The sequence below is a fragment of the Lynx canadensis genome, chromosome F1 (assembly GCF_007474595.2).
Source record: "Lynx canadensis isolate LIC74 chromosome F1, mLynCan4.pri.v2, whole genome shotgun sequence".
Classification (NCBI taxonomy): Eukaryota; Metazoa; Chordata; class Mammalia; order Carnivora; family Felidae; genus Lynx; species Lynx canadensis.
Window position 1 is genome coordinate 28395118 of NC_044319.2, and position 20500 is coordinate 28415617.

The following is a 20500-nucleotide window of genomic DNA, read 5'->3' on the forward strand; positions in this document are numbered from 1 at the left end:
TTTAGCTCACAAGCTGTACCAAGATTAGAAAACAAGATAAGTTGTCTCCTACCTATAGTTGTTATAACAGTGCCAGCAAAGAAGAAGGAACTTCCCAAATCCCAGTGACTGATTTGATTGGAGGTGTTTCCTAAAGGTATAATCCCTGCATTTATTGCTGCCACTATTTGCTGCAAGTTTAAAAAGAAATTTATCAGTACACATAAATCACACGGAGGCATCAAACAGCACATATTTCACCCTAGTTGACGAATTAGACAAAGAATCCATTTTAAGGCTTGCTTTTTCATTTGGAGTATACAATACAGATTAAGGCTTTCTACTAAAGAATTTAAAAAGTTACATGATAAGAAAATTGTATTTGATATCAAGTGAATGGATCTGTATGGAGCATATCATACTGTACCAATATGCATTTGTATCTCTTCTGATAGCATATTGAGTGACTTATTTGAATCAACTACTATTTTTTTAGGAAGCAACACAGAGCAAAAATATTGCACACTTACAATTTAAATACTATATAAAAGCTTCATCAAAAAGCAGGTTATTTCCAAAGTGCTAATCATTTTGAATGTTTCAGCCAAGCCTGGTTTGTGTATAGCTGTAGAGTGTATATAACAATAAGATGCTTTTTTAAAAAGGCAATAGCAATTCACTATCAAACTTAAGTTACTCCATGTATATCTAGGTTCTTAGAATCTCTGCAGATTCTTTATAAATTCGATTACCATCTCATAGCATCACCAAAATATCACCAAAAGCCCCTAGATGACAATCAACAATATTCGTATAGGGACACTAGGATCTGGACACTGCCTTGAGTGGTAAGGAAAGACAGACAGAAAGATGACATTATAATCTCCCAAATCATCAGATGTTGAGCAGAGGATAGGGATATCCAGAAGAACAAAACACAGAAGAGAACATGTTAGGAGAAAATTGTGTAGTAAAAGAGAGACATACGGATTGTAGGAAAAGGTGTTTTCTGCGTATAGTTTTAGAGATCTTTATCATTTAATTTCCAGATTTTAAAATTGGAAGGAGCTTCATTTGATAGACAAGGAAATTAAATACTGAGAGAGGTAAAGTGATTTGTTTAAGCTCAGTCTACTGGCAAGTGGACAAAAACTGCACTGTGAAAACAGAGGGCACTACCCCAGAAAGTTACCGTCAGATGGAAAAGAGCATGTAATCCAGAGCTGAAAATGCAATATAAAATTACATTTGTCTGATTTGTTTTACCTTATAACCTAAAACTTTAGTAGTTCTGTGTAAAGTTAATTAAATGGCAATGCTCTCTTAAAATTTTAAACAATATAGGGACGCCTGGGTGGCTCAGTCAGTTAAGTGTCCGACTTCGGCTCAGGTCATGATCTCATGGTTTGTGGGTTCAAGCCCCGCGTCGGGCTCTGTGCTGACAGCTCAGCGCCTGGAGCCTGCTTCGGATTCTGTGTGTCCCTCTCCCTCTGCCTCTTCCCTATTTGCTCTCTCTCTCTCAAAAATAAGTAAACGTTAAAAAATTAAAAAAAAAATTTTAACAATATATATTTATTATAAAAAATTTATGAAAATACAGAAAGGCATAACAAGAATAATAAAACTTATCCACAATTCCAGACTCCAGAGATAAACACTGTTAATGTATTAAAGTATCTATTCCTCGGGGCGCCTGGGTGGCGCAGTCGGTTAAGCGTCCGACTTCAGCCAGGTCATGATCTCGCAGTCCGGGAGTTCGAGCCCCGCGTCAGGCTCTGGGCTGATGGCTCGGAGCCTGGAGCCTGTTTCCAATTCTGTGTCTCCCTCTCTCTCTGCCCCTCCCCCGTTCATGCTCTGTCTCTCTCTGTCCCAAAAATAAATAAACGTTGAAAAAAAAAATTTTTTAAAGTATCTATTCCTGGTGTTTTGCTATACTTTTTATATGGTTGGATTTATGAAATATATGAAACATATACTCTATTTTTACTTAATATTTTTCTATATGTAGTTTTTCTTTGTCATTACCGTATTTACTTAATCACTGCCAGATATGTAGACATATAAGCTGTTCTAAAATTTCTTATTATGAAAAGTGCTGCTCTGAACATATTTATGTATAAATATATTTTTTCATTTCTGAATACTTCATTGGGACAGATTGCTAGAAATAAGTTTGCCACATTAAAAACTATGAATATTTGGGGGCACCTGGGTGGCTCAATTAATTGGTTAAGCATCTGACTCTTGATTTCGGCTCAGGTCATGATCTCACAGTTTGTGAGATGGAGCCCTGCTTCCCGCTCTGTGCTGACACTTCAGAGCCTCCTTGGGACTCTCTCTCTCTCTCTCTCTCTGTTTGGGCCTCCCTGGCTCACACACATGCACGTGCTGTCTCTCTCTCTCTCTCTCTCTGTCTCTCAAAATAAATAAATAAACATTAAAAAAAGATTATGAATATTTTAACGTTCTTGATATATAGTAGCAAGCAGCTGTCCAGGAAGGTTGTTACAATTTACAACTGCACTCCCAACAATTTACAAGTGCTTAGCAATGCTATTACCTCTAATATTAATATTTTATCCTTAGTGAATTGATAAGAATTGTTTACATTTATATATCCTTTATTGTGTGTAAAGGTAAATAACAATGCTTCCTTTATTATCCATTAAATGTACACAAATATAGATAAATGCACATATATGCACACAGCACACAATGAAGCTAATTTTGAACATATTTCCACTGTTTGGATATATATGAAATCTATAAATTAATTAAGGAAACTGAACATTAATGCATAGAGAAACTTCCTATCACAGAACATGGTATGAATCTCCAGTGATTGAGTCCCCTTTAATTTCCTGAAATAAAGTACTTATATATGCTTCACATAGGTCTGTAAGGTTATTCTTAAGTATTTTATGTTTTTTCATTTTAAATTATAACTAGTCATAGCTGCTGAATACACAAATACATATTGCCTATTCTCTGCACTAGTAATTCTCATTTTTTTTTCTCAAAACCACTGTATAGTCTCAAAAGTTATTGAAGGCATCAAGGAGGTTTGTATATATGAGCTATAACTTTTGATATTTACTATATTTATTGGAATTTCTAATTTTCAAAACGTTTTGATTAATTCATGTAAAAATAAAATAAGGCCATTATACATTAACATAAGTAACCTACGTTTATGAAGATTATTATGTTTTCCAAAACAAAAAAAATAGTGAGAAGTGAGGCACTGTTTTGTAACTTATAAATCTCTTTTTTTTTCAATATATGAAGTTTATTGTCAAATTGGTTTCCATACAACACCCAGTGCTCATCCCAAAAGATGCCCTCTTCAATGCCCATCACCTACCCTCCCCCCCTCCCACCCCCCATCAACCCTCAGTTTGTTCTCAGTTTTTAAGAGTCTCTTATGCTTTGGCTCTCTTCCACTCTAACCTCTTTTTTTTTTCCTTCCCCTCCCCCATGGGTTTCTGTTAAGTTTCTCAGGATCCACATAAGAGTGAAACCATATGGTATCTGTCTTTCTCTGTATGGCTTATTTCACTTAGCATCACACTCTCCAGTTCCATCCATGTTGCTACAAAGGGCCATATTTCATTCTTTCTCATTGCCACGTAGTACTCCATTATGTATATAAACCACAATTTTTTTATCCATTCATCAGTTGATGGACATTTAGGCTCTTTCCATAATTTGGCTATTGTTGAGAGTGCTGCTATAATTATAAATCTCTTAAATATCCTGCTTGATAGAAAACATTTAGATTCTAATATATGCTTCTGTGTTCAACCTACTGGAGAGCACATCGCATAGCCTCTGGAAAAACTCCACTGTAAACTCATGAGGCAATGAGCGCAGAAAAGGCAAAAACATCTCAGTATTTTCAAAAAAATAGCTTTGACCACATCAAACCTCTGAAAGGGTCTTGGGACCACATCTTGAGAATCTGCTATATACTGAACTCGTATTTTTCTTTTTTTGTCTGATTTTGTTTTCTACCTGGAGAACCAAAGTAAGCAAGCATATAGCTTACAAATAATGGCATTTTATCTCTGCATCTTCCAAAAGTTATGTTTTATTACCTTTCATCTCTTATTACATTGGCCAGCATCTCCAGAGCAATGTTAAATAAAAATAATTGAGAGCAGACTTGTTTGTTTTTTGTCACATAAAAAGTGGTTTTAGTGTTTTATCATTAAATATATTTACTATTGGCAAGGAAATGGTATTTAATTAAATAATTACAAGAGCAGACAAATAAAAGGGACACATAAACAGAACTTAAAAGCCTAAAAATGTCTTTGGAAATATTTTAAGATAGCAATAAACATACAAGGGATGTCCACACAAACATTATAAGCACAGGCACAATAATCTCTAGCTTTGCAACTCCCAGGAAAACTAATGCTTCCAGTAAAAAAAACAAGGAAAAAGAGGTTGGGATTTAGATAGATTATAACTGCATCCAAAGTATAGTTTTATATTTTAGAGACATTTCGTTAACACATTCATTTATTCAAAAATATTTATCAACTGTTTATGATGCTAGGTAATGGGGAAACAACAGAGAAGTAACAAAAAATAAGGGTGATAAAGTGATAGGTGAAAAAAGATAAAACACGTCTTTAGACTCCACCCTATTAAATAACATTATTTGATTGACTAGATGCAAGCTAATTTTGCCAACAATTGACTTAAAACAGCCTACGTGGTCAGCACCATTATTTTAGCCCATTCTTTTGCTTCTCAATGATGAGGTGCAACATTACCCAGACACTGGGATAACATCCACAAGTTATTTAAATGCAAAGGAAGCAAATGTAGACTCAGAAACAGTAATGCTTGGCAATGTGTGGGTTGTAGATAGTTATCACAGAGCTTGAGATGGAACTGGTGACATGTCAGATCACTCACTATGAGAATGAGTCTACCATGAGGTTCCTAAATTGGAATATTCTTACGATTTTATTTTATGTTTTTGTACAAGGTCTCTTGGTCAACAGCTACAAGAAACTGCATGCCCTTTGACAAGTGTACTGATAGAGATCTAAGAGTCTCTGCAATTTCATCAATTCAGGCCATCAAAGCATTTAACAAATGCCTTCGTTAAAACTGTGCATGTGCCATATAATGTGACTAAAGTAACAATCATGTCATCAATAATAACTTTTGTGGACAATCGAGTCATGTTGATAAGTTACGAATAAAGTGAATTGTTTAGATGAGAATAAAGGACATTTTGGTCCTATAAATTTAATCCTAACATATTATTACTTGAAGTCTTGATTAAGGAAGGGCTTCCAAACTTAAAATATACAATTAGAAACAGTATAAGATAATCTTGTTTGGATTCACATTTCATTTTTGCTCTTCAGTATATAGACAATCATAGAACGTGCGTTAAGAAAAAGAAGGTGAATACATGGTTCTACTCAAGAATATAAACTGTAACTTCAGAAACAGAGCTCTAAGAGCTTTATACTCACTAAGCTGATAAAGGTGATTACTCATAACAGTTATGATGAAAAATCCGAGTTCCATGACAGCGATGTCTTTAGAACAGAAGTTCACAGAGTTCTACTGTGATTTTGTGCCTACTTGAATTGTAAGACGTTGATATCTCAATGTCATTTGGAGTTTTGGAACCATTTTCAGCTTTGACACCAAACATTGATAGGACACACTTATTTGTAATTGTATGAGACTAACCTCGGAACGCGAGGCAATCATTGACTATCATGAAAATGTTCCCGTGAGCCCAATACCTAGGAACAACTTTTTCATGTGGTAAAAGGTACCTGACTAGCTATTTTGTCATTGAAGGAAATTATGTTGAAAATTAAGTAACCTTTCGTACCCATCAGTAAGTAACCCATCAGTACACCTGATGAATGTACTGTTTTCAGAGTGGGTTATATCATAGATCTTAAAACACAGGTCACACTGGAGGCTCTGATTTTGCTTTTTCCCCCCTTACTCAGATGCTCAGATGTTCATGCTCATCTCAACAATACAGAATGTTCTGAAGGAATGCCTTCTCCAAATTCCTCCTCTGTTAATATTGTAATCATGACTTCATTAAAATACATTTTCATACCTCTAATCCTAAAAGTAAAGTCACATTAAAGTTTTAAATGATGTAAAAATTCTAAACTGCGGGTATCAACTATTAGCTCCCAACTGGGTTATACCAATGATGTCTGTATCATTGACATATCATTGACGTGGCTCAATGACAACTTCTTTTGGCTGGGTATTTAAGACGGACCTCATGTTTTTCTCATATGGAAAAGAACACTATTTCCAATCACTGACATCAGGGGCCAAATCCAGTTATACTTACACTGGCATCTGTATTATTAAACAGTTCCTTAACGAGAAACATAAGTATTATCTTGCCAGATTTCCGTAAGGAACAATTACATATCTTTTTGTGCCACTATTTGCTCATGGAGGAGCAAATTTTATTCCGAGAGAGGCCTAGCCTTGAGGAAAAGAATTAAATCACACATTCACAACACCTCATCTGAACACTTCAAGTATGCAAGCAAGATTATTTTGAAAGACTTGAAGAGTCCATAATGAGAAAAGCGAAATAATAATTGATGCTCTCATTGCCAAAGAACTTTGTGAGAAGACATAGCAGTAGGTATCATTACTATGTATTGTTATACCACAAAAATAGTCATCATTCATCAATTATACACCGTGACGTATGAGTACCGTTGCCAAAAGCTACAGGATCATTGTTGATCCCATTCTTAATCTTCTGGGTATATGTCAACACCATGATCACCTAATGTCAGATGATGTGAACTGCTTTCAAGGGTCCTGCTGATAAATCCAGAGACTATCTCAAGATGGCCTTTACTCTTACAAGCACATAATTCACATACATCACTGTGGAGCCTAGGCAACCCTGACTGGTATATTTGAATCAATGCAAAGTCACATTTGTTTGTGTATTTCCTAATAGTTTGTTTTTTTTGTTTTTGTTTTTTTTTTTTACAGTTTATACATTTAGAGAGAGACAGAGAGAGACAGACAGAGAGAGAGAGGGGGGAGAGAATGAGCTGGGGAGGGGCAGAAAGAGAGGGGGACAGAAGATCCAAAGTGAGCTCTGTGCTGACAGCAGTGAGCCTGATGCAGGGTCCGACCTCACGAACCGTAGGATCATGACGTGAACTGAAGTCGGACGCTTAAAGAACTGAGCCACCCAAGAGCCCCTAAGAGTTCTTTTTTTTTTTTTAATTTTTTTTCAACGTTTTTTATTTATTTTTGGGACAGAGAGAGACAGAGCATGAATGGGGGAGGGGCAGAGAGAGAGGGAGACACAGCATCGGAAACAGGCTCCAGGCTCCGAGCCATCAGCCCAGAGCCTGACGCGGGGCTCGAACTCCCGGACCGCAAGATCGTGACCTGGCTGAAGTCGGACGCTTAACCGTCTGCGCCACCCAGGCGCCCCCCTAAGAGTTCTTTTAAACTTGATTGGCTATATCTATCTGAAATGTTCTTTACAGGTATAATTTGCACAAGAAGCTTCTCCTCTGATGTCAGTGACATGTGGTAGTCTTTAATCACTGGGACTGCTTCTTGGACATATCAAATTAGGTTCAACTGAAAGGGAGCATCATAGATCTTGAGTGTAAACTTACATACAGAAGAATCCCATGCTACGTCCTTTGTATTACTGGGAAAAATGCCCAGAAACTATGGGCAGAAAATGCTTCTTCACTTTTTTGTCCTTTCATGGTATTCTGGAAGCTAAAGTAATGACACTGGCTTCCTTGCATGAGATAATATTTCTGTCAGAGTACCACTTGGGACCATTGACAGTCCAGCGAGGGAGGAAACAACTTCTTGAAAACCACACTGTATTACCATATTGATCCACAAGACTATCCTAGTCCAGCGGCAGCTCTCAGCTAATGACAGTACTAGGTTGAACCATATAAAATTGCCAACAGCTAAGCCCTTCTGGGTCTATAAGATGGTAATTTCATATTAGCATACAAGAGAATAGCATGTAATAACATGCTAACTTTCATTTCGGTGGGATATTTATTACTGCAGCATTAAAGCTAATTCCTGGGGCGCCTGGGTGGCGCAGTCGGTTAAGCGTCCGACTTCAGCCAGGTCACGATCTCGCGGTCCAGGAGTTCGAGCCCCGCGTCCGGCTCTGGGCTGATGGCTCGGAGCCTGGAGCCTGTTTCCGATTCTGTGTCTCCCTCTCTCTCTGCCCCTCCCCCGTTCATGCTCTGTCTCTCTCTGTCCCAAAAATAAATAAAACGTTGAAAAAAAAAAAAAAAAGGCTAATTCCCATAAGCAGGAACTGTGAATATCAAATCAATCTATTACGTTCTTGCTTATAGTTCTATGTGAAGAATATATACATCTTAGATTGATTAAAACCCTGTATGGCTGAGAATACTGTTTTGAGAAAACATGGGCCAACTGATGAATTCTTATTGGGGATTCCAGTTGTGTCCAACTTTTGCATATATCTGAAAAGGCAGGAGTTTTATCTAATAGTTAAGATGTTTATATTTTGTAAAAGGACATTTAGATATTCATCATTTGCTATCAAATATTGCATATAGTATACATTCTAGCCTCCAATTTGATAAAGGAACTTGAGACACATTACATGAAATTTAGTTTTTCAGAAATTCTGTAGTTATGCAGAGATAAAACTTTTGTTTTAGCTAGGAAAAGTAGAGGAATCTACATAAATCCCTGAAAGAATGAGAAATTCCAAAATTACATTCCACAGTTAAATAAACTGTTATATACAAGTATTGACAAAGGTTAGATTTTTAAACTAGCATCGATAATCTTTTTCCTTTGAGAAAATATATTACTGATTTCTGTGGAGAAAGAAAATGGAGTAGTACATTTGCATATTTTATACAGAACACAGGTGATTAAACCATTCTAAATTTAGAGCCTGGTAAAGAAGCAAGTTTTCAAGGTTTCTCCAGTGTATATCTTTTAAGTAAGAAAGGTAATGCTATGATGTTTTTAATCTACTGTTCTTGCTGGATACAATTTGAATCAGAATACATTTCATGTTTTTTTTTTTAAAGGCTTTAAAAATCTTTGAATGTATTTCCATGTAATCCATTACCTATGTTTAATCGCACATTAATTAGAAACTTTTTTTTAATTATTTTTTTTAATTTTAGGGCGAGAGAGAGAGCGTGAGTCAGGGGGAGGGGCAGAAGGAAAGCGAGAGAATCTTAAGCAGGTTCCACGCTCAGCGTGGAGCAACCTGGACCCTGGAGTCGTGACCTGAGCCAAAATCCAGAGTCAGACACTCACCCGACTGAGCCACGCAGGCATCCCCAATTAGAAACTCCTTATAAAGAAGCATCCTTTTTTTAAAAAAACAAAAAACTTAATTCTTTCTTTTTTTTTTTTTTTAAAGCAAGCTCTACATTAAATGTGAGGCTTGAACTCACAACCCTGAGATCAAGAGTTGCGCGCTCTACCAACTGAACCAGCCAGGTGCCCCCCAAAACTTAATTCCTATAACCTAAAAAAGGATAGCATTTCCTAAGGGAAGCAGTTTCCGCATACTAGATGTTAGAAAGCACCTTTAAAAATAAACATCTTGCTTACCTTCCCATGTCTTTCCTTCTATTTACAGATTATACCATCGCATGTCAAAGCTATTTTTATACAGACTAATGAAATGTACAGCTTTTTTCTTGCTCTTTTTAAAGTGTAAATTTATTTCCTATTAGCAGGAACAAAAACTTAAAATCCAGAGTAGGAAAGAACAGGGAGTGAGAGATGGATGTCATCAACAGAGCCCAAAGCAAGAGGCATACTTCTTGGTATAAGAGCTGCCTTCCTTGGTTATATCCACTTTGGAATACAATTTTAGTGGTAAAATTAATGTACAAATGACTGGATTTTGGAAAAATAAGAATAAAAAAATCACTCACAGTCCCTAAAACCATTTTTGAACATACATATATATTCAACTTTTGGTTTTGTTAACAATTATCCATTAAATGTGCTTTCAACTATATTCATATCACATAAGATTTCATAAGGCATTTTGAAGCCATTAATACCTTATTTCATAGTCATCAATACCTCACTGAGTAGCTACATGTAAAATAGTTCACATAACCAACCTTCTACTAATGAATACATTTGGATGACTGTATCCAAGTTCAAATGACCATTGGCAAAGTTGTTATAGAGATGATTTATACATCAGACAAGGATGGAACATGAAACACTACAATTCTGTTATTCTTGGAGTCCTGCATGAAATCACACTGTGGTATAGAAAGGATAAAATGTGGTCAAGACCCTGAGTTCTTGCAACTCTGGAGAGCCAGAAAAATACATGTGAAGCAAGCATACTAAAATATGCATTCCCACAGCTATGCGTGCTTCCATATTTTCCTGGATTCCATATTATTTCTAGGGTATATTAATATTCTACCAGAATATTAATCTCTGTCTATCTTTCTGGTCCCTTCCACCTCATCTCAGCATAAGTACAGGCAGTAGAAAAGAGATTAATAAAAGAATAGGACAATATGGAGAAAGAAGGAGGTAGAACAAGAAGTCAGGAAGAAACAAAAGAGCAAGGAGGGGGCAGGGGGCGGGGGGAGATAAAAGATAACAAAGACGAGACAGTTCTAGGAGAATAAGATAGGAACTTAATTCAAGTCATAGTCACTCTGTCTAGGAAGTTCTTTTAAAGGAGGTTGTCCTTAAAATAGGATGCAAGTAGGCAGAAAACTGAGATCAAGAAGGCACAGTATCTAAGACAATATTTTTATACCATTTTGCCTGGGGCATGCCACACTAACCATCATTTATTCATGCGCTGTTTTAAAGGCCCGAAGTTCGAAACTGATGAGAAAAAGAAATAGCCCAAAATGACGCAAAGCGAATTTTACTCTGTCAATTACGTGGATCCATAGAATTCCCAAATTCAGAGATTCTGATGGCTTTTTCAGTAAAACACCACTGATCTCTAATTCAGTTGGTTTTCCAGCACACTTAAGCCCATATTTCCATAACAGATACAAATTTAAACAAAAAAGTACTTTAACCTATATAAAAGTCATCACAGAGGAAATGGGGAAATTATTCGAGTCTCCACAGAAAAGCAACCCTTTTCTTTATTATAGGTTTCTAAAACAAATGATTTTTTTTCCTCGCCTTTTCTGAATTTGTAACTAAAAGATCATAGCAAGGACGGAAAATCTCAGGTTCTGAAAATGCACACACACAGCCAACAAAGTGACCAGCTAAGGAAATTTGTGTTTGAATAAATCAAACTTCCCATTACCAAAATCAGTCATCAGTAAGGGCAAAATATCACATTACTAGAATATTTCAATAATATTCGGATCGGCAGTTCCTCTGTTTCAGCCCCTCCCCATTAAATTTAATGTATTTCTTACTTCAACTGAGCTGACTCACTGCCATTAATAAGTCTAAAAGAAATTACTATGCCTTCAGGTTCCAGGGAAAATTTCTTAATACACTGCAGGTTAGTTTACTAATGACTCGCTAACATTACACAGAGAAAAGGAAGTCTGGCAAAACTGCTTAATATGTTTATATTTCTTGGCTCAATGTCACAAAATCAAGACAGCAAAAATAGTATATGAATAACTTCCCAAAACGTAGTGATTCATACCCATCCTGTCTGAGCTTCTTAGCTTTCCTCCAAGTTTTCCTCGTATTTCTCAATTACACACCCATACACTCACCAGTCGTAGCAAATACTGAATTGGTTGAAATCCATTTTCTTGAGAAACAGGAACCTGATAGAATGTCTTCTATTTTTCTAAGCCGACTGGAATGATAGAGCTACCCTTTGACACCTGTCCAGTAGTTATTGCACAAAAATGCAATTAAACTCTTCCCTCGGGCACCTCTCAGACTGATTTAAGAGTGTCACACACCACAATGATCAGCACTGAAAACGAGCCTGGCATCTTTCCTCATGTTTTCTACATTAGTCATTCACATATGCGGTATTGTTCATCTTCATTCACACAAGGATACCAATCCCAAGAGCAATTCGGAGCACTGGCAACCTTTGAAAGGGAAGATGCTTCAAAATCCACATGATAAGCATGACAGTGGAGGGTCTTCCTTCCTCAAAGATGCCATTGCTAGGGCAGTCTTTAGTGGGGGGTGGGGTCTAATGCCTGGAGGTGTATCAGGTTGGCCCAACATCCTTAGCGATCATCACTTCTCCTGCCCCCAGACTCCTTCCAACCAAGCATGTGTTTATGTTGGTGGAACAAGTATGATAGGTTTAAACTGGGCAGGGAGAGACAGAGAGAGAGAGAGAGAATGAGAGAGAGAGAGAGGGAGAGAAAAGTACATAACATGCAGTCACTGGCAGGTCCAGAGTGCTGGCATCAGGAGATGACTGAATACACCTAAGTGTCACTCAATTTTCATTTTTATTTTTTTAAATTTTTTTTTTCAACGTTTATTTATTTTTGGGACAGAGAGAGACAGAGCTGAACGGGGGAGGGGCAGAGAGAGAGGGGGAGACACAGAATCGGAAACAGGCTCCAGGCTCCGAGCCATCAGCCCAGAGCCGGACGCGGGGCTCGAACTCACGGACCGCAAGATCGTGACCTGGCTGAAGTCGGACGCTTAACCGACTGCGCCACCCAGGCGCCCCTACAATTTTCATTTTTAATCACCTGCTGTATCTGCTGTGCATCTCCTGGGTGTCCTCTAGATAGCTTTGTCTCCTTAAGGAACTATTTGGACTCAGCAGTGCAAGACTGATGTACTTCACCATCTCATAAAATTAACCCTGTGACCATTACCAATAAATATATATAACTTAACAGGAATCATATATACATATATATACATATACATACATATATACACATATACATACATATGTGCATATACACACATATGTATATACATGTATGTATGTATACACACATATATGTATATATGTATTATGCATGTGTGTGTATATATATATATATATATATATAATTTACCTTCCACCGAAGCTGAAGCATGGAGAGACTAAACACATCACTAGTTCAAAGTAAGTAAAAATGATAATTAACCTAGAAAACCAGCCTCTCATCTTGGTGATACAGTTTAGCTGTACTGTGGCTTTGGTCAACTAGCTTTCGACATATCATTTATAGTATTGTTTTTATGTGAAATCACATGGGACGTCCCAAGCAATAAATACATTCATAAATAAATTTTTAAAGAGAATCCAATCGTCAGTTTGAAGTTGGGGTGAGCATTTTGTTTATTTTATCCCCATGTGTCTAATGTATCCCAAACGGTCCTTAGGCCTTATCCTAAATGTTTACGTCACACACAGCCTCTGTGTCTAGTGTAATGCTAACTGCTCAAGAAGTATTTGTGGTATATTTTGTGCTTACTGATTCCTAAGTACGCAGTGGTTACAATTGTGAACCGATGGGATACAGCACTAATTGTATACTACACGTCACAGTGAAGACAGTAAGTTAACACTTGACACAGCTAATCGCTCCGACCCGGCAGCACGTCTTCACTTGGCCCACAGAACACCACCCTCTCTAGCTTTCTCAGGCTCCCTGAAGGATGTCTCATTCCCTTCACTTTTGAGCCTCTGGTTCTGTTCTCCACCCATCCAACACTCCTAGGTGATTTCATTTAAACTCAAGGCTCTCGATATCGTCAGTATGCTGACACCTCCCAAATGTGTTGTTCATTCTGGACTGCTTCCCTACCTGGGTGTCTAAAAGGCAATTAAATTTTATATTTAAAAAAAAAATAATAATAAATAAATAAACATTAAAAAAATAAAAAGAATAAAACAACAACAACAACAACAAAGGCAATTCAAACCGACCATATGCCAGAATGAATTCCCAACCTCCTCCCTGAAACCCGCTCCACCTGAGTTTTCCCTGGGTCATTAATTGGCAGCTTTAGTTTTCCAGTTCTTAGAGCCCAAAACCTATATTTGGAAGGCACCATCCTTGACTTCTTTCCCTCGCACCTCACATCAAATTCCATGAGCTTTAACTTCAAAATATCCCATTTAATCCCATCTCATCACATCCACTGCTTCTACTTCTGTCCTCATATAAGGCCACCACCACCTCCCTCCGGGTTCCAACTTTGTCCACTTACATCTGTTCCTCCCAGGGTAACCACAGCAATGCCTTTAAGTCATAAGTCAGATCATGTACTTGCCCTTTTCTCTACCTGGAATAACTTCCCTCAGTATCCACAAGTCTATTCACAGTCGACTATTTATTGTTTTTCAGGTTGTGCTAAAATACATGAATTCCTTCATGTGCCAATTTAATTGGCCCAGACAGCAATTCTGTAGCATGTAGCCTCTATTACTTTTTGAAAACACTCAGAATTGTTTGAAATTACCTTATATGCTTATTAGTTTACTTATTTTTTGTTCCCATAATTGTAAGAAACTTACTTGAGTTGCTCTTGGCTTTAAAACCCATAACCTCAAGAGAGGAGAGATGATATCAGCAAAATGGTGAAAGAGGAAGCCCCCAGATCCACCTCCTCCAACAGAGATACTGGGTCAACAGTGCACAGACCAATTCCCTTAATGAGAAATCCAGAAATCAGTTAAGAGGCTCCTGAACTCCAAATGAGCACAAAACCAGTCACATCAAAGCTGGGAGGAAAATTCACTCCCCCTAGTTTAGCATGGTGCAACTGTGAGAAAACTCCTAGCCCCCAGCTTCTCCCTGAGTAGGCAAAGAGTTGGATTAAGGGGTTCTGGATTAAGGGGTACTGCTCAAGGGATTGGTTTTTGCCTTGCTATGTCAGAGTACTGATGAAGCCTGGCACCCTCTAGATGCCTAGGGGACAATGACAACACTATGAGCTAGGCGGCTTGCTTCTGCTCCAGAGGACCTACAGTCTGGCAGACATGGGCCAGTAGAGCTTGGCAACCTCTCCCTTAGGGGAAAAGGGAAAAGTGGAGCATGTGTCCAACACTCTGGCTTTTGAAGGGGCTACACAAAGGATTGGTTTATGTCTTGCCCAACTCAGAGCACTGGCTGATGGGATACAGTCTACTCTAAAAACTGCAAGACCACTGAGAATAACAAAAGCCTGGGAGGCTTGCAATAGCTCAAGAAAAATTGCAGTACTTCAGACAGACACCAGAGGTAGCAAGAGATTACAAGCTCCTGAAAAAAAAGAAACTGGCAAATCCATGTAACTGGGAATTTACATGCACAAGTTCAGAGAAACACATCCACAGAAAAGACATGAGAGGCCTATAGAATCTCAAGGGAGAAAGCTTCTCCCTGTACATAGTCAGATTGTAAAGACTGAGAGAGGTGGCTGTTTTACCAAATGTGTAGATCACAACACAAAATTACAAGGCATATGAAGAAATAGGAAACCACGATTCAAAGGAACAAAATAGATGTCCAGAAATGAACACTGAAGAAACAAAGGTATATGAATTACCTCAAAGAATTCAAAAGAACCATCATAAAGATGTTCAGTGGGTTCAGAAAGCAATGCATGAACAAAATGGGAATATCAACAAAGAGATGGAAAATATAAAAGAAAACTAAACAGAAATTTAGGAGCTGGAGAGCACAATAACCCAACTGTAAAATCTCTTACAGGAATTTAACAGCAGACCTGATTGAGCAGAAGAATCAGAGAACTCCAAGGCAAGACATTTGAAATTATCCAGTCAAAGGAACAAAAAGAAAGACAATGAAAAAGAGAGAAGAAAGTTTAAGGGATTTATGGTCTACTATCAAGCTGACTCAAAGTCATACACCCAAAGTTCCAGAAGTAGAAGAGAAAAAGAGGAAAGGAGCTTATCTGAAGACATAATGGCTGAAAACTTCCTAAATCTGTGGAAGAAAATGAACATCCAGGTTCAAGAAGACCGAAAGACTCCAAATAGAATGAATTATAAAAGTCCACACCCAAGGCACATACAATCAAATTGTTAAAAGTCAAAATCAAAGAGACAATTTTGAAAGCAGCAAAACAAAAGTAACTCATTGCATGCAAGGGTGCCCCTGTAAGACTATAAGCATATTTCTCAGCAGAAAACCTGTAGGGCAGAAAAGAATGGGATGATAGGTTCAAAGAAAGAAAAAATTGCCACCCAGGTTTACTATACCTGGTAAAACCGTCCTTCAAAAATGAAACATAAATATTTTCCTGGATAAACAAAAGCTAATGGAGTTCATGACTCCTCAACCTGCCTTATAAGAAATGCTAAAAGGCATCCTTCAAGTTGAAGTAAAAGGCTGTTAAAGTGCAACAAGAAAGTACATGAAAGTATGAACGTAACTGGTAAAGATAAATAGGTAGACAAATATAGAGTACCACTGAACTGTAATGGTGATGCATAACAGTTTTAATTGTGATATAGAAGTTAAAACATGAGTATACAAAATAACTGTAACTACAAAAATGTGTTCGTGGATACAAAATTAAAAGTCTTATTTGTGACCTCAATAACACAAACTTTGGTGGGGGGAAAAAAGAAGAGTTTGGTATGCAATTGTAGTTAAGTTGTTATCAGCTTAAAATAGAGTGTTGTAATAACAAGATGTTTTATATAAACACAATGGAAACCACAAAGATAATACCTACAGAAAATTTTCAAAAGAAAAGGATAAAGAAGTTAAAAAAAATCATTACACAAAAAACATCAAAAACAAAGAAGATAGCAAGAGAGGAAAAGAGTGATAAAAAAGCTATAAGACCAACAGGATACAATTAACAAAATATTAACCGTAAGTTCTTTCCTATTGGTAATTATCTTAAATGTAGATGGGTTCAAAGATATAGTCAAAAGAGACAGAGGGGCTGAATGGATTTTAAAAAAGATTCAACAATATGCTGTCTATAAGAAACTGCTTTAGGTTTAAGGTGATACACAGACTGAAAATGAAAAAGTAGAAAAAGATTTTCCATTCAAATGGTAGCCAAGGGACAGCATGTATGGCCATACTTATACAAAACAATATAAACTTGGGGCGCCTGGGTGGCGCAGTCGGTTAAGCGTCCGACTTCAGCCAGGTCACGATCTCGCGGTCCGGGAGTTCGAGCGCCGCGTCGGGCTCTGGGCTGATGGCTCAGAGCCTGGAGCCTGTTTCCGATTCTGTGTCTCCCTCTCTCTCTGCCCCTCCCCCGTTCATGCTCTGTCTCTCTCTGTCCCAAAATAAATAAACGTTGAAAAAAAAAAAAAAACAATATAAACTTTAAGTCAAAAACTGTCACAAACAACAAAGAAGGTATTATATAATGATTAAAGGGCCAATTCCCTAGTAAGATGTAACAATATAAATATATATGCACCCAACATCAGAGTGCTCAAATATATCAAGCGACCACTGACAGAACTGAAAGAATAAATAGACAGCAACACCACAATAACAAGAGATATCAATGCCCCACTTTCAATAATGGATTGAATATCCAGACAAAAGATCAATAATGAAACAGAAGACATGAACAACACTATAAACCAAATGGGCCGAACAGACATATGCAGAACCTACCAGTCAACAAAAAATACACACACACAAAAAATAATAATACATGTTTTCTTAAGTACACACAGAATCTTTTCCAGAACAGATTACATGTTGGGTTCAAAAAAAATCTTAACAAATTCAAGAAGACCAAAATCATACCAAGTATCTTTTCTGACCAAAATGGAATGAAACTAGAAATCAACACCAGAGGGAAAACTGGATAATTCATAATTATGTGGAACTTAAACAACACACTCCTGGATAACCAATGGGTTGAAGAAGAATCAAAAGGGAAATTAGAAAATGTCCTGAGACAAATGGAATGAAAACAGAGCATAATAAGACATATGAGTTGCAGCAAAAGTAGTACTAGGAGGGAAGTCTATAAGCAGTAAACACCATCATTAAAAAAGAAAGATCTCAAATATTAAGAACCTAACCATACACCTCAAAGAACCAGAAAAAGAACAAACTAAACTAAAAATTAGCAGAAAGAAGGAAATTTTAATAAAGATTACAGCAGAAATAAGTGAAATAGAGAATGAAAAACCATAGCAAAAATAAGAGGGTTTTTTTTTAAAATAAAAGAAATTGACAAATCTTGCTAGACTAAGAAAAACACAAGGAATCTCAAATTAAATAAAATCAGAAATAAAGAGTGAACATCACAACCAATGCCACAGAAATATAAAGGATTGTAAGAAACTACTATGAAAAATTATACTCAGCTAATTGGATAACTTAGAAGAAATAGATAAATTCCTAGAAACAGACAATCTGCCAATACTAAATTATGAAAAAACAAAATATATACATACCTAAACTAGTAAGTAGATTGAATCAGTAATCAAAACCTCCCAACAAAGAAAAGGTCAGGGCCAGAGGATTCACTGATGAATTCTACTAAACATTTAAAGAATTAACACCAATCCTTCTTGGACTCTTTCAGAAAACTGAAAAGGAGGGAACATTTCCAAACTCATTTTACAGAAGCAGCATTACTCTGATACCAAAGCCAGACAGACACTATAAGAAGAAACTACAGTCCAATATCTCTGATGAATGAAGATGCAAACATCTTTGACAAAACACTAGCAAATTGAATTCAACAGCACATTAAAAGGATCACACACCATGACCGAGTGGGATTTATTGCTGAGATGCAAAGACGTTTCAATACATGAAATTTAATCAATATGATACACTGCATTAACAGAACAAAGGATAAAAATCACATGATTGTCTCAAGAGAAAGAGAAAAAACATTTGACAAAAGCCAACAACCTCTATGATAAAAATTCTCAGCAAACTAGAAATAGAAGAACATTAGCTCAACAAAGTAAAGGCCATATATGAAAGTCCACTCCTAACATCATCCCCAATAATGAAAAACTGAAAGTTTTTCTTCTAAGATCAGGAACAAGGCAAAAAAAAAAAAAAAAAAAAAAACTCACTCTGACTACTTCTATTCAACAAAGTACTAGAAGTCCTCATGAAAGCAATACAACAAGAAAAGAAATACAAGGCATTCAAATTGGAAAGGAAGGAGTCAAAGTATTTCTGTTCAAATTCCATGATCTTACATGTAAAAAAACCCAAAAGATTCCACAAAAAACTGCTAGTACTAAGAAATGAATTCAACAAAGCTACAGAATACAAAATCAACATAAGAATCACTGTGTTTCCATACTAACAGTGAACAATCCAAAAGGAGATTAAGGAAACTTTCCCATTTACAATAGCATTAAAGAGAATAAAATACTTAGGAATACATTTAACAAGGCAGTGAATGCTTTGTATAATAAAAACTATTACATTTGCTTAAAGAAATTAAAGAAGACAAATAAGTGGAAAGATATCCTATGTTCATGGATTAGAAGACTTAATATTGTTAAAATGCCCATAATACCCCCAAATATCTACATAGTCAATGCAATCCCCATTAAAATCTAAATAGCATTTTTTTTTGCAGGAAAAAAAAAAATCCTAAAATTCATATGGAACTACAAAGGACTCCACATAACCCAAACAATCTTGAAAAAGAACAAAGCCGGAGGCCTCACACTTCCTGATTTCAAAACATATCACAAAGCTACACTAATCAAACAGTTTGAAACTGGCAAACAAGTATAGACCAATGTTACAGAACAGAGGCCAGAAATAAACCCATGGTCAAATGAGCTCCAACAAGAGTCTCAAGACTATAAATGGGGAAAGGACAGTCTCTTTGGCAAATAGTGTTGGGAAAACTGAGCATCCACATAGAAGATAATAAAATTGGACCTTTATCTTACATCATGCATGAAAATCAACTCAAAATGGATTAAGGACTTAAGTGTAAGATCTGAAACTATAAAACTACTGGAAGAAAATATAGTAGAAAAGCTTCATGCCACTGGTCTTGGCAATGATTTCTGGGAAATGTTGCTTAAAACCACAGGCAACACAGGCACCTGGGTGGCTCAGTCGGTTGAGCATCCTACTTTGGCTCAGGTCATGATTTTGCGGTTCATGAGTTTGAGCCCCACGTTGGGCTCTGTGCTCACAGCTCAGAGCCTGGAGCCTACTTCGGATTCTGCATCTCCCTCTCCCTCTGCCCCACACCTGCTTGTGTTCTGTCTCTTTCTGTCTCTCAAAAATGAATAAACATTAAAAAAATTAAAAAAAACCCACAAGCAACAAAGAAAAAATAGACAAGTGGCACTTCATCAAATTAAAAAGCTTCTGCATAGCAAAGGAAATAATCCATGGAGTGAAAAGTCAACTGCTGAGTGGGAGAAAATATCTGCAAACCATATGTTGGGAAAAGGCCAATATCCAAAATATATAAGGAATTCCTACAACTCAATAGCAAAAACCCCCAAATAACCTGATTAAAAAGAAATGAGCAAAGGACTTGATTAGACATTTATCTGAAGATGATATAAAAATGTCCAACAGGTATATGAAAATTGCTCAACGTCACTAATAGGCAAATGCAAATA

The 20500-nt window shown here is 36.8% G+C and overlaps 1 protein-coding gene across 3 annotated transcripts in view; it reads right to left on the reverse strand.

Moving 5' to 3' along the window:
• Nucleotides 1-20500, reverse strand: part of KCNK2 (potassium two pore domain channel subfamily K member 2) — a 127770-nt gene that overhangs the window by 88647 nt on the left and 18623 nt on the right. For all 3 annotated transcript variants that reach the window (XM_030303018.1, XM_030303017.1, XM_030303016.1), the window contains exon 3: nucleotides 53-170. In XM_030303018.1, coding sequence (XP_030158878.1) covers nucleotides 53-170 — 118 coding nt within the window. The remainder of the gene's footprint in view (nucleotides 1-52; nucleotides 171-20500) is intronic.